Below are 17,469 nucleotides of genomic sequence, written 5' to 3' on the forward strand. Positions count from 1 at the left end.
ACCACAAACACAACAAAACTAATATTATTTTAAAGTTATACTGAAATGTTAACCAGAATCCTATAGAAACTACTTTTTCAGCAAGGAAAAGAATTCATTTTAAGAGATTTATAGTTGTCTTTTTAGGTGGTGGTGGTGGTTTAGTCACTAAGTCGTGTCTGACTCTTGCAATCCCATGGACAGAGGAGCCTGGCAGTCCATGGGATTCTCCAGGAAAGAATACTGGAGTGAGTTGCCATTTCCTTCTCCAGGGGATCTTCCCAACCCAGGAATCGAACTCGGGTCTCCTGTATTGTAGGCTGATTCTTTACCAAATGAGCTACAAGGGGAGCCCTGAGTCTTTTCAGCTTTGGTCAAATAACTGAATAAATCTAAAAATGTGAAGTGCATTGCACCAAGACCTTGGTAATTCTTTCCCTGAGTAATGTTATTTGACCAAACATTTTAAATTTATTCAATTATTTACCCAGCATTCAGGACAATCATTATCTATGATGTCTCATTCAAACATGGGAATGTCAGGCCTCTAAGACTTCCTTTAACCTTTGCTATAGCAACTAAATAAGAATGTCCCTTATTTCTGAAAAAGGAGATACTAGATTTTTCTCACTGTTTGCTACAGTCATACTTTTCATAAATTAGTCTTCCACAAATAAGTATATATTTATTTAATTACTTATTTTTCCCATATATAGCCTAATAATAACAGCTACACTATCTTTTATCTTATGTGTGTATGTGTGTATATATATATATATGTATTTTTTAAATTGCTTTTAGATTCAGAGTCTTGATATTTTCAATCAACTCTTTGATATATATTTTTAATATCCTTAACCTATATACTTATTGCACATTGAATACATGAATTATTAACTCTACTTTATAAGTAAAGACAACTAGATATTGAGAAAATAAGAGTACTAAATATGAATTACCAAAACATGTATGCCTGCGTGCTTAGTTGCCACGCAGTCTTATCTGACTCTGTGCAACCCCAAGAATGGTAGCTCATCAGGTTCCTCTGTCAATGGGATTCTTCAAGCAAGAATGCTGGAATGGATAGCCATTCCCTTCTCCAAGGGATCTTCCCAATCCAGTGATGGAATCCAGGTCTCCTGCATTGCAGGCAGATTCTTTGCCGACTGAGCCACTAGGGAAACTCAAGCGAAATACAAAATAGCAATAAAAAGTTATCTTCCAGTGACAGCTCATTGTGTGAAGTTGTACACATATATCAGTCAATTGCAGTTAATTTAATACAAAGACATATTTATACACATAATGATAAAAAATAGTTTACTATATTTTAATTTTTTTCTCTACTGTGTCCTGTAAATAGCTACCTCTTCTAAAATACTTTTTATAATCTTGCTTTGCATTCATTTGTTAAAATGTCTGTATCCCTCACTAGAAGAAGTGCTTTAAAAAATTTCTATGTTATTCATTATTGCAGGGTTTTTAGCCCATAGTAGATGTTCAATAAATCTTGTGGCATAAATAGATAAAATGCTTACTTGTCATACTATGTGAGCTGGTTCCTTAGGACAAGCTTCTGTTTAGTTAACAGCCTGATAGACCAAAGTGCTTAGACCATGCCAGTTTATAGTCATGAAATACCATGTCTATGTTCACATGTATACAGTGAAAGGTGGCAATTTTACAGATGTGTAAAATGGGCTTGCTCTCTGGCCAAAAATTATCTCTGCCTATGATTCTTTCCACCTAAGACAAGTTCTAACCCATATTAATGATCACATCAGTTAGAAGGAAATCTAGGAGCCTGGATTTTATCCAGCGCACTACCACCTTGGTTCCTGCGGGGCCTGCCCTGGTTTGCTTTCTGAGGTTGTTATCTGTGAGGAGTGAGCAAGCAGTAGCACTGGTCATGCAGCTTAAATGAGCACCCAGCAATCAATAAGAGCAATCAATAAGAATGCTAACATAAATAAATGAATGAATGAATAAATAGATAAAAGATTTTTTTTTAAACCTCTGCAATCACAGTGTGATACTATTATAATGAATGTCTCACTACATGTCATCTCTATGTGTTATTATCAACAGCTTTCAAAAATAATTGTCATATTTAACAAAGGGTGCTGGATTTCTTAAGGTAGTCCGTGCTATTTCTTTCCATTTCCTCCATTCAAGAACAGTTGGAAAAAAAAAAAAAAAAGAACAGTTGGCAGCAAGAATCTAGCTTTGGGGAATTCAATGGAAGTGACCCATGACTTGCAGTTTTGTAGGCCATTGGATCACTTCCACAATTACTGTGGACTGCTGTCCATCTCCAGCTCAGCCAGCCATTATAGTCACGCTTGGTGGTGATGACAGACACAAAAAGGGAGATTTGATGGAACGCTAGAAGCAAGACCCAAAGCCAGGCACTCAATACGATGTTTTTCCTTGCCCAAATTAAAATCGCTTCATTATCATTTCTTTCTAACAATAAATATTTGTACACATGTACCACGAAACAATTTCAGAAAATATATAATACTATAATGAAGAACGTAGAAATCATGCATAACCCCACCACCCACTCTGCTAACTATTTCTCAGATGTTAAGGCATAATGCATCTCCAAATTACAAAATGTAGCAGAAAAGAAAACCTGGAATTGAGGAGGAATAAAATCTTTCTTTTATAGAGTTAAAGAAAAACTTCACTGAACATCAAATCAAAACAAGAACAAAATCCTACAAGAATGATAAGCATTTCTAGAAATCTGGATGATACATAGGACAGAAAAAAAATTTAAAGGGAGGGGGAAAAGACAGTGATCAGATCAGCTTGTCTCATAAAATCACGGCACGGAAAAGCACTAAGTAGCAGTTAAGAGCTCTGAGGAAGAACATAGAGAGATCCAGAGGGAACAGTGAGCAGGTACCCAGAGGAGAGGGTGAGCACGAGAGGCGGAAAGAAGCAGGGAAGGCAAAGGGCGTCACCACAGGAAGAAAAGCATCATTAGAATAAAGATGCCCAATACCCCCCACCCCCGACCACACACACACATTTCACCTTCGAAAGCCACCTGTGCAAGTTTGTGAGCTACCCAATTATTTTGGCTTTTGTTAACTCATAAAAATGTTTTTAGATGGTACAAATGAAAGAAAATGACTTGTACTTACAGTCGATATTTCTAACAAAACAAAATCACTCAGCACTATAAAAGAGAAAAAAGAAAAACTAACGAAGGTAACTTAGCTACCTTTAGCTGGGATTTTTCAGTGTATGATATAAAACATGCTAAAATGAAATCACTTTCTTATCCCATTTCCATATCTTATTTCATTGGCAGCTTTTTCCACATGAAAGAGAACTTAGGGTGCAAGAGATACCTGTGAAAAAACTGACTTGGTAGAGAATTTTGTGTGTGTGTGTGAGAGAGAGAGAGAGACAGACAGAGAGACAGACAGACAGAGAAAGACAGAGACTGAGACAGAGAGGCAGAAAATGACAGAGAAGAGAGAATTTGAGATAGATTTGCCTCTATGAAATGAAGAGCTACAAAAAATCAGGTGATTTTGTCTTGAATTTTACTTTTTTTTTTTTTTTAACCAAAATGTGATTTCATTTGGATCTATCTAGCTTCTGATTAAAAATTTTAAAAAGTCATCAAATTTTAATGTTTAAGCTCTTTACCCATTTTATAATGAAGGAAATAAAGGCTAGAGACTATGAGAAGTGACTTGTCCAGGTTTACCCAGTTAGTTAGTGACAAAGTTGAGGCAAGCATACTTGGCATTCACTTGCTGTTGTTTCTAGGGTTTGCTGAGTGGCCTCACCTACAGATGATCCAGCCCCTGCTCTTTCAGAAATGAAGTAAGTTAAGGGCCCCACCAAGACGGGAGATTGAGAAAGCTGCCCTCAGGCAGAGAGGGGCTACCAGGACTGTGATGCTGATCTGTGTGTTTCTGTCCGTTCTCACAAACTCTCAGCTAAATGGATACTTCCCCAAGGAGAAGGTTTTTGAATTCAGGGCAGAGGGGATTGTGCTTAATTCTGCCAAGAGGTTTCACAAGACTCCTATAAGGAGGAGGCTCAGAAAACATTCCTTCTAAGTAATGAAATTGGCTCCAGGCAGATTCCAGTAGTCGCAAAAAGGCTTTTGAATGCTGTCCCCAAGTGCTTACAAAATTGACATTCTCATCAACAAATGTTTTTTGAGGATCTAATATACTTAGTACTCTGCACAGAGAAATGGAAGACAGCCTCGGGGTGGGGGTGGGGGACTTCCAATCTGGCCAATCACGTTGGCCAGCCAGAATCATACACAAAGGATAAGAAAAAGTCAAAGCAACCTGAATAAAGTGTAAGATATAGGACAGGAAAAACAAATGCCTGAAAATTCATAGGAGAGAGAGACAAACAGGGTTGTTAAAAACAGCTGCATGAAAGGGTTGTCTCTTGAGCTGTGACTGTACAAATTTATATGACAAGGATACAGAAGGAAGGGCATTTCAGTTGGGGAAACAGTATCAGCAAAGATACAAAGCTCAGAGCATGCTGGTAATGAGCAGACTCATTTGGTTGGGCTAGAGAATATTGGTAAAGGCGTTGGTGACAAACTTGGACAGAAGACAGGGCAACACTCTTAGGACAATGATCCAGATGAAAGATACCATTGGCATGAGGAACCATCAGAAATTTGTGAGTAGGTGGGAACCATCAGAAATTTGTGAGTAGGTGAATGAAATGTAGATGTGATCTAAGATGACTAATGTGGTAGATGTATAAAATGTGGATTCAAGGACAAAAGATGGGAAGGAGAGAATAGATGGAGAAAATTCTAGTAGTCTCAACATGAGATGATGGGAACATTGAAATAGAAGTAAAGCATATAATCAGTGGGTTTCCCTGGTTGCTTGGATGGTAAAGAAACTGCCTGCAATGTGGAAGACCTGGGTTTGATCCCTGGGTTAGGAAGATCCCCTGGAGGAGGGCACGGCAACTCACTCCAGTATTCTTGCCTGTAGAATCCCCATGGACAGGGGTGCCCAGCGGGCTACAGTCCATGGGTTTGCAGAGTCAGACACAACTGAGTGACTAAGCACAGCATAGCACATATAATCAGTATTACGAAATAATATATGGTGTGTTAGTGTTAGCCGCTCAGTCGTGCCCAACTCTTTGTGACCCCATGGGCTGTAGCCCACCAGGCTCCTCTGTCCATGAGATTTTCCAGGCAAGGATACTGGAGTGGGGTGCCAGGTAGACTTGGTAATTAAATCAGAGCTTGGTTTGGAAAGATAAGCCAAGTTTTAGACATATTAAGTTTCACCGAGGAATTGCATAATAACTGATATAATTTAAGAGACCAGTGTTCAGAAGTGATGTCAGAGTAGAGATAACATATAACACTGATGGACACTATGAAATTGAATGAGTTCTCTCAGGGAGAGAACGTTTCATTTGTGCTTAACATATCAAGGGATCAGAAGAAAAATAAAGACCAGTGTTACAGCTTCTTGGATGTACAGTAACAACTGACCAAGTGTACCAACTTCTACCTGGACTGCCTTGAATAGCCTCTGCTTCCTAATGACCAAAGACTGATGACAGTGGCCAAGGGTCCATCACTCTGAAAGTGAAACCTGAATAGCTGGAAACACTGGTGACCTGACCAACGTCTTCCAGAGCTCAAGTGTCTTAAAACTCCATTCTGGAGAACGTGCTGATTGCATATCATGGACCATTATGCTTTCTTCATTATGACACATATAAGGACTTTCTCATACTTTATATATAAAAAATGTTGGAGGAAAAGTGATATTAGCTTGGAATTATTCTCTTGATATTGTAACATGGATGTAAAATAACTCATAATAATAACAAATCTTTATTAATGTTTACCATGTGCCAGGCTCTAACTATGACATTTATAAATATTAACTAGTTTGATTCTAACAAAAGTGCAAAGAGCAGATATTATTATTCCAACTTTACTTTACATGTGGGAAACAGAGTGTTACTCCTGGCCTTAGTCACACGGGTCAGATGTTGGGGACAATCATGTGCTATAATCTAAAGCAAAGAATCAACACTACCCCCATTTCAGCAAACCTCTTCTAGCTTGAAAATTTAGTAAAGCTAGTCTATAGTTAGAGATAAAACACAGATCTGAGTCAAACACATACAAACACAGACATACACACACACACACACATTTGCGGGTGGGTAAGGGCTAGTGGGTATTTTAACTATATCAGTGACACAATCCAAGAAATTTTTTTCATAAAGCTACCCTTAGTAAGAACTCACATTTGCAGTTCATTTAACAAAATGGCATTAAGTTACGGTCTCTGCTTGAATTGATGGTTGCATTTCAAAACTCATAATAGAGATGGACCTTGGTTTCACTAATGTCTCCATATACACTGTTTCAAGCAAACTGTAGTCCGTTTACAAGAAGTGCGGAAATGTTGTTAAACTTAATTAGATGTAATTGTCACACTTTCATTAGCTATTAACTTTATATAAAGATAAACTAATGCATAATGAGTTCTTTCATTGTCACATAATTATAATTTTAATGATTACATTATGACCACTATAGTACAGTGCATATTTTCAATTTTCCCATTAGTGGGCAATTATTTATAAGATTTTCTATTACAATCTGTCCATGGAGACCAAGTTATTAATGCCTTCATTTTCCTATAATGATGACCACAGTGTTGAAATCAATATGATGGCCACAGGGAGAATTGCAAAGTAACATAGAAAGAACAACAAAACTACAACTATGAAGTCAGCTCATTCAACATATGCCTGAGGAAATTTCAAGATGGAGAAAAATAATATATTAATATTCTTATAAGAAGTTCTAGTTTATAAGATTTCCTCAAGTATGTTTCCTTCAATTTTTGTGGCCTTAATTCTCCAACTTTCTCCCAGACAGTCTCCATGGTATGAAATATTCAATAGCCTAACCTCTAAAAAATGTCTTACACAGTTTTCACCCTTCAGAGAATTAAATTAACATTTCACAAAGCCATTTTGAGAAATTTTTTGAATTGTTCAGTCTCAGAGTTGTATGTCAAGAAGTAAAATGCTGATGAACTGTATGATACATCCTCAAAGATGATGAAGAATGGGAGACATTTATGAGAACAAAGGCCAAGGGCAGTGTGACTGGGCAGCTGATTAAGGCAGCAGTAATCATGGGTCCTGAAGCTAACAATAACAACAACGATATTAATAACCTAATAGAGATTTTGCTTCTAACCCTTACTTCTGAGAACTCATTATTCTTTCTGTGAAGACTGACACTATCTGGGGGACCTGGAGGGATACCCAGCAGTTTACAAAGAGATTTAGAAGTGTAGTCTGCTAACCCCTCAGCCTTAGCTGGTGTAGGACTTGAGGCCTCTTATGGAGACATCACACTCTTCAGGGCTTCCCTATAGCCCCTAAAACCATGTATGTCTCCCTTAACTACAGTGGGTCTGTCTCAATTATTTGTGACTCCCTTGGACTCTACAAATGTTGTGGAGGAAATTATTGAACTGCTGCTGCTAAGTCACTTTAGTCGTGTCCGACTCTGTGTGACCCCATAGACGGCAGCCCACCAGGCTCCTCTGTCCCTGAGATTCTCCAGGCAAGAATACTGGAGTGGGTTGCCATTTCCTTCTCCAACGCATGAAAGTGAAAAGTAAAAGTGAAGTCTCTAAGAGTCGGGTACGACTCTTAGCGACCCCATGGACTGCAGTCTACCAGGCTCCTCCGTCCAGGAGATTTTCCAGGCAAGAGTACTGGAGTGGGGTGCCATTGCCTTCTCTGTTATTGAACTAGTTAGATTTAAACCCCAAATTTCAAAGTAACTCATAACTCATATTATCTAACTTGATGGTAAAAAGAAACAGATTTGAACATGCCCCAGCATCCCTCTCTGAGAAAAGCTGTTGGTTAAAGTGTTCAATAAATATGTATCCATATAGTTTGGCAATAAGACATGAATGGTTTATTTTTTCTGTTCAAATGAAGGAGAATCAAGAATCCTGGCATATAATAGATTACTGGTTCTTAAACATTGCTATATATAAGACACACCTGGGGACCTGGTTAAAATGCAGGGCCCCCAGTTCTATTCGTGGAGATTATGAATCTACAGGGCTAACAGGCTACGTTTTTGTTAACACCCTCCAGAAGATTCTGAAACAGGTGGTCCATAGGATATATATGTGAACTGGTAAACATGACACTTGTTTAGGATTCAGAAGACTCTGTGATCAAAGCTTCATATAATAAGCGGTGCAACCTTGAGAAAGTCACTAACCTATCCTGGTCTCAGATTTCCTCACCTGTGAGATGTATGTGTTGGGCTCATTTTGGAGTTTCCTTACTGAAATCTCCAGATAAGGATGCATGAAATTGGCAAGAGAAATTCTTGAACTATGTATAAAGTTTCAAAAGGTCAATTAAGAGACATTTATTTATCCAACACAAAGTCTTATTGACACATCCACTTTTTTGGTTTTCAGCTGGAACTATATCACCTCTGGCCATCAGAATTTTTAATGGCAGTTTTATTAGTCTCAGATTTATAAAAATGGAGAAGTGAATACCACTGAAATGTGTGTTTTTTGCAGATCACATATTTCAAAGCATAAAACACACACGGGTAAAACTGCATAAATGTTGGGACACAGTGGGATAGACATTTCTAAGTTTCAGTCCAACCCTAAGAGTTCTTATCTAATGTTGCTTCTTAAATGAAGAAACTAACAATTTCAAACAGACTCACTTTATCCACTCTATAACTGCATAATGAGCATCACCTGTGTGCCAAGTGCTATGTGAGGGGGCAGAGATATAGCACTGGGTAAAACACAGGCCTACTCTCATGTTACTTACAGTCTAGATGCAGGGATGGGGAAAACAAGAACAAACCATAAGAGTGACATGAAGGACAATACAGTTTGGTAAGCACATGATTGTGGGGGATCAGAGGGAGGGTGTTGTCTAAGAAGGGCTCTCTGTTAAGGCAACATTTGAATCAAGACCTAAAGTAACTGAAGGTGAAAAATGATACAGGTCCTTGGAGATCTTATTGAGTTATAGAATATATGCTTTTCAAAATAGGAAGATGATTCATCTTTTATATTATCATAAGCCTTACTTTAACATATTTATAAGCTCATGTTTTGGGCAGACTCCAGGCTTCTAGAAAAACACACGATCAAGACTTCTTAACAGGGCTTGTATATAGCATAGGTAAAATCTCTAGGCCACCAATTTTCCAACAATAAGGTAAAGCCTGGACTTGGGCACAGTGCTTATTTTTGCTGCTTCAAGAACACATGTTGGTTTACTGCACATTCTTGTGGTCAACATATTTTTAGTTCACTCTGGGATTTTTCTATCTTGGCAAGGTTTCTTAGTTGCTTTCATTTCCTGTCTACTGACAACCTGATGAGCATGATTTATAAATATTAAAAATAAGGAGGTGAGATGGGATGCAAAGAACCTGCCAACACATGCCAAAATCTGATGAGTTCCCAGTAAAACTAGAGAACACGTTTCAAATGCCAGAGGATTCCCCACATGGAGGACAATGTCTGGCACCTAGTTAACACCCAGGGAATATGTGCTCCAAGAATGAATGAAACATTTGTAAGAGACTTGAATAATGTTCTACTCTAACTGCCTATCTCAAACCAAAATAAAAAGTTCTGCTTAAATAGCAGAGCTTGGTGTGAGTGTATGTGGGTGGGTATGTTAGTAAACAGGATGTTTTCTATCCTTTATGAGAAAGCATGGCAGCTGCTCACTGAGCTCCTAATAGAGGAAGCTGTGAGTTTTACATCCTTGAAAGTCTCCATTTGCATAGACACCATATAGAAGGCAGAAGTTAGAAACGGAAACAGTATGTGATTACCAAATCTCACTTTTGCTAGAAAGTTCTGCCTGTGGTTTGTGATTTTTGGAAATGTGACTGTGCTGACAACAAAATTAACTCCTTCAAAGAACTAAGAATTGCCTCCTCTCATCATCCCTCTCACTGTAATTTATATGACTTGATGAAATTAGACTTATTTTCATTGGGGTGATCTGCAAAATCATAAAATGATGTACATTTTGGGAATGCTTAATTAACTCTCGTTAGTTCCACTGAGGTCTTAGCTACTAATACAAGCATTGCAAATATCACAGAGGTGTTCACATCCAGTGTTAGTAACCCAGAGATACTGAAAGGACTTAAGAAAAATTTCTTTAGAAATCAGGCAATAATGAGGGTTCTAATCATTTGGCCAGCCTACAGGATAAATTCAGATCGACCCTGATTTGCCAAGACTTGCCTTGCAGCAAACAGCAAGAAACATTTTATAGTTGAAGCCAATAGTAATAATGAAAGCAGCCAAATTACAGACCCATACACACAAATTCCATCCCTATTCACAGTTCTTATCACAAACGTTAACCAATATTGATCAAGCTGCTTGTCACAAAAGTTTGCTTTAACATCTAATCAGCATACGAGGTGAGAGCCACCTTTCCCAGACAACTGCCAGCGCCTTGTGTCATACTTGTAAATAATGGGCTACTCCTATTGAGCACCATCTGCTTAATCGAGGAAAATGTTCATCTTAATTAGGAAACTCTACCTATTATTTAATATTTATTGAACACCCACAATGTGGTTGGCAAGTAAAAGCACCAGAAACACACACTCTACCCACTAAGAATCCACCTGCTAAAGAGAATATGATGAACCAGTTAGGCAGTCATTTCTGTTTTTAACATATTTTATGTAATTCTTTCCAGGTGACAGAGTTGCCAATGCTTCACTCTGTGGAAGGGTCTTGTCTCCTAATTAAGGTGGGATGGTAAACTATGAATTATGGGCAAAGTAGATGATAAAGAACAAATTGATTATGGTCGCCATGAAAAATAAGTGAAATTTGCTCCATTGATGGAAGAAAATTTAATGAATTACTAAGTAAACCCAACTGTGTTTGTTATGGACTGACAGATTAGGACTGCATAACATTAGTAGAAATACCGAAAGCATCATGGAAAAGTCACCTTGAAAAAGCAAGCATACTTTGTTTTGCATTTACCTTCAGTGCTTCAGCACCTCCACAATGATACGACTATGCTGTGTAATATGAACATCTTAGTTAATAAAGATCTTATAGTCGAAGATCTATTCTCAACTAGAAGAATTAAGACAGACTGACAACTTCTCCCAGAAGCCTTCAACTATATCCTCTTCTCTTTTTCCTATATCCAAATCAACAAAAGTTCAAGAAAACTTGACACATTCAATATTGTAACTCTGAGGAGAAGCATTCTTGGAGAGAATAAATGACCTATTCACATCAAGAGACTGTTACACAGTAATAGTGCCTGGGCTTCCCTGGTAGCTCAGCTGTTAAAGAATCCACCTGCAATGCAGGAGACCCCAGTTCAATTCCTGGGTAGGGAAGATCCCCTGGGGAAGGGATAGGCTACCCACTCCAGTATTCTTGGGGTTCCCTTATGACTCAGCTGGTAAAGAATCCGCCTGCAATTTGGGAGACCTGGGTTTGATCCCTAGGTTGGAAAGATCCCCTGGAGAAGGGAACAGCTACCCACTCCAGTATTCTGGCTTGGAGAATTCCATGGACTAGATAGTCTATGGGGTCACAAAGATTAGGACACAACTGAGTGACATTCACTTTTCATGCATTATTTAGCACTAACTTGAATTATCCTTTTAGAGAAAATTACCAATTTTTAAAAATGTGATTTTGCTCCAGTAATTGAATAGCATAAGTATGTTATTTTTTTCCATATCTGGAGTTTTAACTAGTTCTTCACACCACATGAGACAAGCTTCTCCATCCACATTGCCAGTCTCACTAAATGTTTCTAGTTTCGTTTCTTTACTGTTGTTCAGTCACTAAGTCGTTTCCAACTCTTTGCGATCCCATGGACTGCAGCACACCAGGCTCCTCTGTTTCCTGTCTCCTGAAGTTTGCTCAGATTCATGCCCATTTAAGTCAGTGATGCTGTCTAACCATTTCATCCTTTATGCATGGGTGTGTGCTAAGTTACTGCAGTCGTGTCTGACTCTGCAACCCTATGGACTACAGCCTGCCAGGCTCCTCTGTCCATGGGATTCTCCAGGCAAGAATACTGGAGTGGGTTGTCCTGCCCTCCTTCACGGGATCTTCTTGACCCAGGGATGGAACCCACGTATCCTACGTCTGCATTGGCAGGTGGATTCTTTACTACTAGCACCAGCTGGGAAGCTCCTCATCCTTTATAGTGAAAGTGAAGTGAAGTGAAGTCACTCAGTCATGTCCGACTCTGCGACGCCATGGACTATAGCCTACCAGGATCCTCAGTCCATGGGATTTTCCAGGCAAGAATACTGCAGTGGATTGCCATTTCCCTCTCCAATATATACTTCTCATTAAATCATATAGTCTCCTCCTGCTGATTTCTTCATAAGAAAAACATACAATGAATGAAAAAGGTGATGACAATCGTCATAACTTATTGTCCTTAGGTTTTATGGTTTTTCACAAATCAGCAACAGCAATTGTCTCACTTATCCCTTTGGAATGTTGAGTCCAAGAATGGAATATTATCCACTATCTTAATTTTATGGATATACTCCCCAGATAACCACCTGACCCAGATAATTCAGGCAAAAGAGAAATTACATGTTAGTGTAGATAATGCTATGATGATGGCTGTTGTCAAACAGTGCTGATATGAACTCGAAATGAATATAATTTGAGAGAAATACATGACAGAGGGATAACGACTAGCTTATATACTGTCAGGGTAATAAATATCTAATGAACAAAATTGTAAAGCAAATAGTAGGTTGAACATACACCCAAATGTTGATTCTTGACTCAGAGTCAGAGAACAGAATGATTTGTGTCTCTGTCTAGAATGATAAAGCATCACTTCTTCATAAGCTAATGAGTAGCACCATCTGGCATGATTACAGAGGAGCAAGATTGTAGGAAAGGGAAGAGTAAAATGACAGAGCTGCCGTAGGATTTTCACAGGAGGTTAAAATATTCCTCACCATTAAAAATAATCATAATAAAAATAATTTTAGATGCCAACAGAACACTATGCCAACAGTATAAAGATTATAGGACCAAATGTATTCAAAACAATTGAATATGATTCCTGCTATTTCAGAATCTTTCAGTATCCAGTGGCTCTCAAAGTGTGGTCCCAGGACCACCAATGACAGCATTATCTGGGAACTTGTCAGAATTGCAAACTCCAGAATCTTGTCCAAGACCATCAACTCAGAAACTCTCGAGTTAGGACTAGCAATCTGTGTTTGAACTAGCCCTCCAGAGGATTCAGGTGTAGGCTCATGCTTGAGAGATATTGCTTTACAGGCCCAAATAAGAGTAAGAGATTTTTGCTGGATACCAAAAAACCTAGCTAATTTGGTCTATTCTGTTTAAACAGCTGGTCTATATGCTAAACAATAAAAATCAGTCAAACTGGTTCCTTGAGTAACATGATGATCTCTTCAAACAAGAGAGCTGCCATCCTAGTATCCTTTTGTAGAACAAAAGCAGACCACTTTGCCTTAAACCTGTACCTTGATATAGCAAACAACTCATGGTTACTAAGGGGGAAAGGACGGAGGAATAAATTAGAAGATTGGGATTGACTTATACACACTCTCTACTGTATAGCACAGGGGACTCTATTTCATGCTCTGTTATGACCTATATGGGAATAGAATCTGAAAAAGTGTGGAGATATATATATATATATAACTGATTCATTTTGCTATATAGCAGAAACTAACACAACATCGTAAATCAACTATGTGTGTGTTAGTCACTCAGTCATGTCTGACTCTTTGCAACCCCATGGATTGTAGCTCACCAGGCTCCTCTGTCCATGGGATTCTCCAGGCAAGAGTACTGGAGCAGGCTGCCATTTCCTTCTCCAAAATCAACTATACTGCAATTTAAAAAATTAATTTAAAAATCTGTACCTTAACTGTATGGTTTCTGAACACATGTATTTTCTTCCTTTTAAGCTAAGTTTTTAACCTACTTTGGCAGACCCCATGAGACAAGTTTTGCAAGTTTGCCAGAATCCTTTATTTACTTAATTGGTTTTCCATCCCTTGCTCATTCATTCAGCAAATATTAAGTATCTACTATATGCTGTGCACTATTCTAGGTGCTGGGATATATAAGTCACAAAAGCAGACAATGATTCCTGCTCTGAAGGAGCTTACATCCTGATAGAGGAGAATGACAAAAATAACAAATGATAAAATTCATAAGTATATAAAATGTTAGAAGGTAAACAATGCTATTGGGGAAAGAAAGGAAACATTTAAACAAAGTAAAGCAAACTGGGAATGCTGCTTATGAGGTGTGGGGATTTCAATTTTAAATAGCATCATGGTAGACTCACTGAGTGGGTGACAGGAGCAAAAGCTTGAAGGAGTTGATGCAGTTGATTATGCAATATAGGAAGAGAAAGGTGATCCAGCAAATTGCTGAGATGAAGGCCTGTAGGACGGAGCTTGCCCAGTGTGTTTGGTTCATGGAGGTCAGAGAGGAAACAAGAGGTCAGATCACCCTGGAAGGCGTTATAAGTCACTGTAAAAACTTATGCTTTTACTCTAAAAGAAACAGGGGACTAAGCAGAAGAGTGACATGATCTGAATTCTGCCAAAGCACTTATTGGTTTTCCTCTATGTATAATTTCATCAACCATTTATGAAGCAGATTAAAAGACACTGCTACTATTTTTTTTCTTTTATGTTCTTCCTGAAGTTATTTAAAAGTATTTTCACTAAGGCAATTCACTTTCTTTGTTGTCAGTGAAGAAAATGTTATCTAGAAAATAATTAGAAGATAAATTGGGCAATGATCAGTTTTTCTTTCCTTGGGTTTTCTCTTTTCTGCCTTCTGTGGTGGTTGTTGTGTTTGCTGCCTAAGATCCAAGAGTACAACCTTGGGTCCTAGGAATTGTTTTTTCACTGGGCAACTGACAGCAAACAACTGTGAGTGAAGTCTTGGAAACTGCTTTGTCACTGAAGTGAAACTAAAATGGAAACCTGTATTTGAAGAATGGCTCTGTCACTGACTTATTAAAGAACCAGTGCCCAGCTACAAAATCGCCAGAAAAGGTAATAGTCTTGCCAACCTTTGGGTAAGACAGAGCAAGGGGTGGTCTGTCTGAGTAGAACTGTGGAAACTTTTCTATCAAAATCCAATTCTATAACTTGCTTCACTTGGTATTACTGTGACCCCTGTACACTGAAGAAAAGTGTTTGGAAATTCACAAGTATTTCAACAAGTAGCAAAGGGACTTGTAAACTTAAAGACTATTGCTATTATTTCTTTTACTCTTTTACTCACTCGTTTATTCATTCACCTATTAAAATTTACCAAATACCTATTAGAGTCAAACATAGTATCAGGTGGTGGGAAAACAAATATATAAGAGCTGATACTACCTTAAAGAGTTTATGAACTACCTGGAAGATTAGACATAAATGACAATAATGCATGATAGAGAATGATGGCTTTTATTTTTAAAAAGTCCAAAGTCTGTGGACTTTCAGAGTAGGAAATGGGTTCTAATTAGAGGTATTTCAAAAGGCTTCATGGAAGAGGTAATATTTAATTTAGTCATAAAGAATGCATTTGTGTGCATGGTGATGGGAGGAAGTAAAATTTAGAGAGAGGAGCAATTTCTACAAAAGCATAAAGGCAAGACGGTACTCATGGTCACCTATGTGAGAAGCAAAGACTTCAACTAGAGCAGCACTGGTGGTAATGATAGAAGAAAGAAAACGAGTAATTGGCTGAGGCCATTTCAAGGAATCCTGAAATATCTATGGGCCATTTACTTGAAAGAAGTAGAGTGAAAACACATTTGTATGCTGCTGCTAACTGCTAAGTCACTTCAGTCGTGTCCGACACTGTGCGACCCCATCCCTGGGATTCTCCAGGCAAGAACACTGGAGTGGGGTGCCGTTTCCTTCTCCAATGCATAAAAGTGAAAAGTGAAAGTAAAGTCGCTCAGTCATGTCTAACTCTTCGCGACCCCATGGACTGCAGCCTACCAGGCTCCCCCATCCATGGGATTTTCCAGGCAAGAGTACTGGAGTGGGGTGCCATTGCCTTCTCCGTATTTGTATGCTATTTGATGGTAAACCAACACTGTACTGGTCTGAAAATAAAATGCTAGGTCTGGAAATAAAATGGACATAAGCAACATCCCTACCCTTAAGAATTGTGTTGTCTAATGAGAGAAATGGACAAATAAACACAGTAAGGTCAGATAAATATCCTCATTGAATTCTTAAGGACTTCAGGGCACTATGTTTAAATGGCCGGGAGCAGGTTATAGTCACAAAATTGGAATCCAATTACAAGCAGGTTACCAAGGTTATTTGAGAAATAGCTAGTCTTCCCTTATATATTTCTCTGATTCAAGGGACAGTGAAATATCCCGTCTCTTCATTCAAAGTAGTCTCAAATAGTGCAATTCAAAGTATCATCTGGAGATTAACAGCACTGGTCTGGCCTGGAAGCTTATTCAAAATGCAAACTCTCAGGATCCACTTCAAATCACCTCAATCAGCAGGTGACTGAAAGCACACTCAAGTCTGAAAAGTACTGTACTAAACAGAAAGAAGGGAAGGGAGGGAGGGAGGGTGAGAGAAAGCAAGGAAGTGGGGGGAGGAAGGAAGGAAGAAGGAAAGAAAGAAAAGTACTGTACAAAGAGGACTCGTTTCTCAGAACAAAAAGCTAAGAAGGTAAGTCCATCAGTAATACCATATCTAATAAAATCTCTCATGTTTGTTTCCAGAGAAGTAAAAATTCAATTCAATAAACATGTGTAGAGCTCCTACAACATCTCAGATACTATGCAAGTTGCTTTGAAATGGCTGTCCAAACAATTAAAAAACTAGTAGTACAGATGGACATGGTATAGATTGAAAAGTCTCAAGAAAAAAACTCTGTCTTGAGTCCAGGCACACAAGAATTGAAGAAAAAAGAAATTGCCCCTGGTTCATATGTTTTATGGAGAAATATATAATCTTTCTTAATTTTTTTGGTTTTTATCTAAACTTGAAGAGAGATGAAAAAAAATTTTTTTAAAAAGGAGGAGAAATCCAAATTATAGTAGGAAATAAAACAACTGAAGAGATAAATCTTATGACTTAAAGAAAAATCCCATGGCTTTAAATTAATAAATAAACAGTAAAAAAAATGAAAACAAAAACCTTAAAGCCTTTATAAAGTTAAAAGTGTAGGTATATTCTAATGAGTCCTCTGATTGAAGGCCTATTTGTCTTTGAGTTTCACACCCTTTCTAGTGTTCAAAAGCCTTTATACTGAGGGAGTGTTCAGCATAATTGTCTATTGGGATAATAATCTCAGCTCCATACACAGCATAATCTCACTGTGTATGGAGCTATTCAGTCAAGTCATATCCTAAGGCCCAGGAGAA

The 17,469-nt window shown here is 38.2% G+C and overlaps 1 protein-coding gene across 2 annotated transcripts in view; it reads right to left on the reverse strand.

The window, feature by feature from the left end:
- The window catches only part of ST6GALNAC3 (ST6 N-acetylgalactosaminide alpha-2,6-sialyltransferase 3), a 597,383-nt gene that overhangs the window by 210,818 nt on the left and 369,096 nt on the right, over nucleotides 1-17,469 (reverse strand). Inside the window, exon 4 of one of the 2 annotated variants that reach the window (XM_061119996.1) lies at nucleotides 995-1,162. The exons of the other annotated variant lie outside the window; for it this stretch is intronic. Within the exon in view, the coding sequence (XP_060975979.1) occupies nucleotides 1,015-1,162 (148 nt within the window). The 3' untranslated portion in view covers nucleotides 995-1,014. Of the gene's footprint in view, nucleotides 1-994; nucleotides 1,163-17,469 lie in introns of those variants that run through there. 2 annotated transcript variants of the gene reach the window in all.

Source organism: Dama dama, chromosome 20 (genome assembly GCF_033118175.1).
Source record: "Dama dama isolate Ldn47 chromosome 20, ASM3311817v1, whole genome shotgun sequence".
In the NCBI taxonomy this organism is placed as follows: Eukaryota; Metazoa; Chordata; class Mammalia; order Artiodactyla; family Cervidae; genus Dama; species Dama dama.